This window comes from Carassius carassius, chromosome 39, assembly GCF_963082965.1.
Source record: "Carassius carassius chromosome 39, fCarCar2.1, whole genome shotgun sequence".
Taxonomy (NCBI): Eukaryota; Metazoa; Chordata; class Actinopteri; order Cypriniformes; family Cyprinidae; genus Carassius; species Carassius carassius.
The window spans coordinates 385,001-385,386 of NC_081793.1; the positions used below are offsets into that span (position 1 = coordinate 385,001).

At 52.1% G+C, this 386-nt stretch overlaps 1 protein-coding gene across 1 annotated transcript in view; it reads left to right on the forward strand.

The window, feature by feature from the left end:
* LOC132120888 (myocardin-like) overlaps positions 1 to 386 on the forward strand; it is a 3,111-nt gene extending 2,725 nt beyond the window's left edge. Inside the window, exon 5 of the mRNA XM_059530107.1 lies at positions 1 to 386. This exon is cut by the window's left edge and continues 10 nt beyond it. Coding sequence (XP_059386090.1) covers positions 1 to 183 — 183 coding nt within the window. The 3' untranslated portion in view covers positions 184 to 386.

A 386-nucleotide genomic window follows, 5' to 3' on the forward strand; every position in this document is an offset into this window, starting at 1 on the left:
GAGGGTCGCGGCCTGGGAATGACCTTTGGGGAGTCGCCGTGGGAGACGATGGAGTGGCTGGATCTAACTCCGCCCAGCTCCTCCCACACCTTCCACAGCGGCCCGCCTCCATCTGGACCGAGCATCTTCAACACCGAGTTCCTGGACGTGACCGACATCGGCCTGAACCTGGAGCACTGGTGAAGAGAAACATCAGAGCTCCAGCGTTATCATCTTCCATCAAAACCACTGTCGATTCTGGGAAGCAATGTTTTGATTACTGGAAACAGAAATGAATTGGGTTCAGACACATGAACATGTTTAGTTGTCTGCAAACGTGTGGCGTGGGAAAGCACGTATTAATGCGTCACACAGGTATATCACGTGCACTCTCTTGTAAATATGAG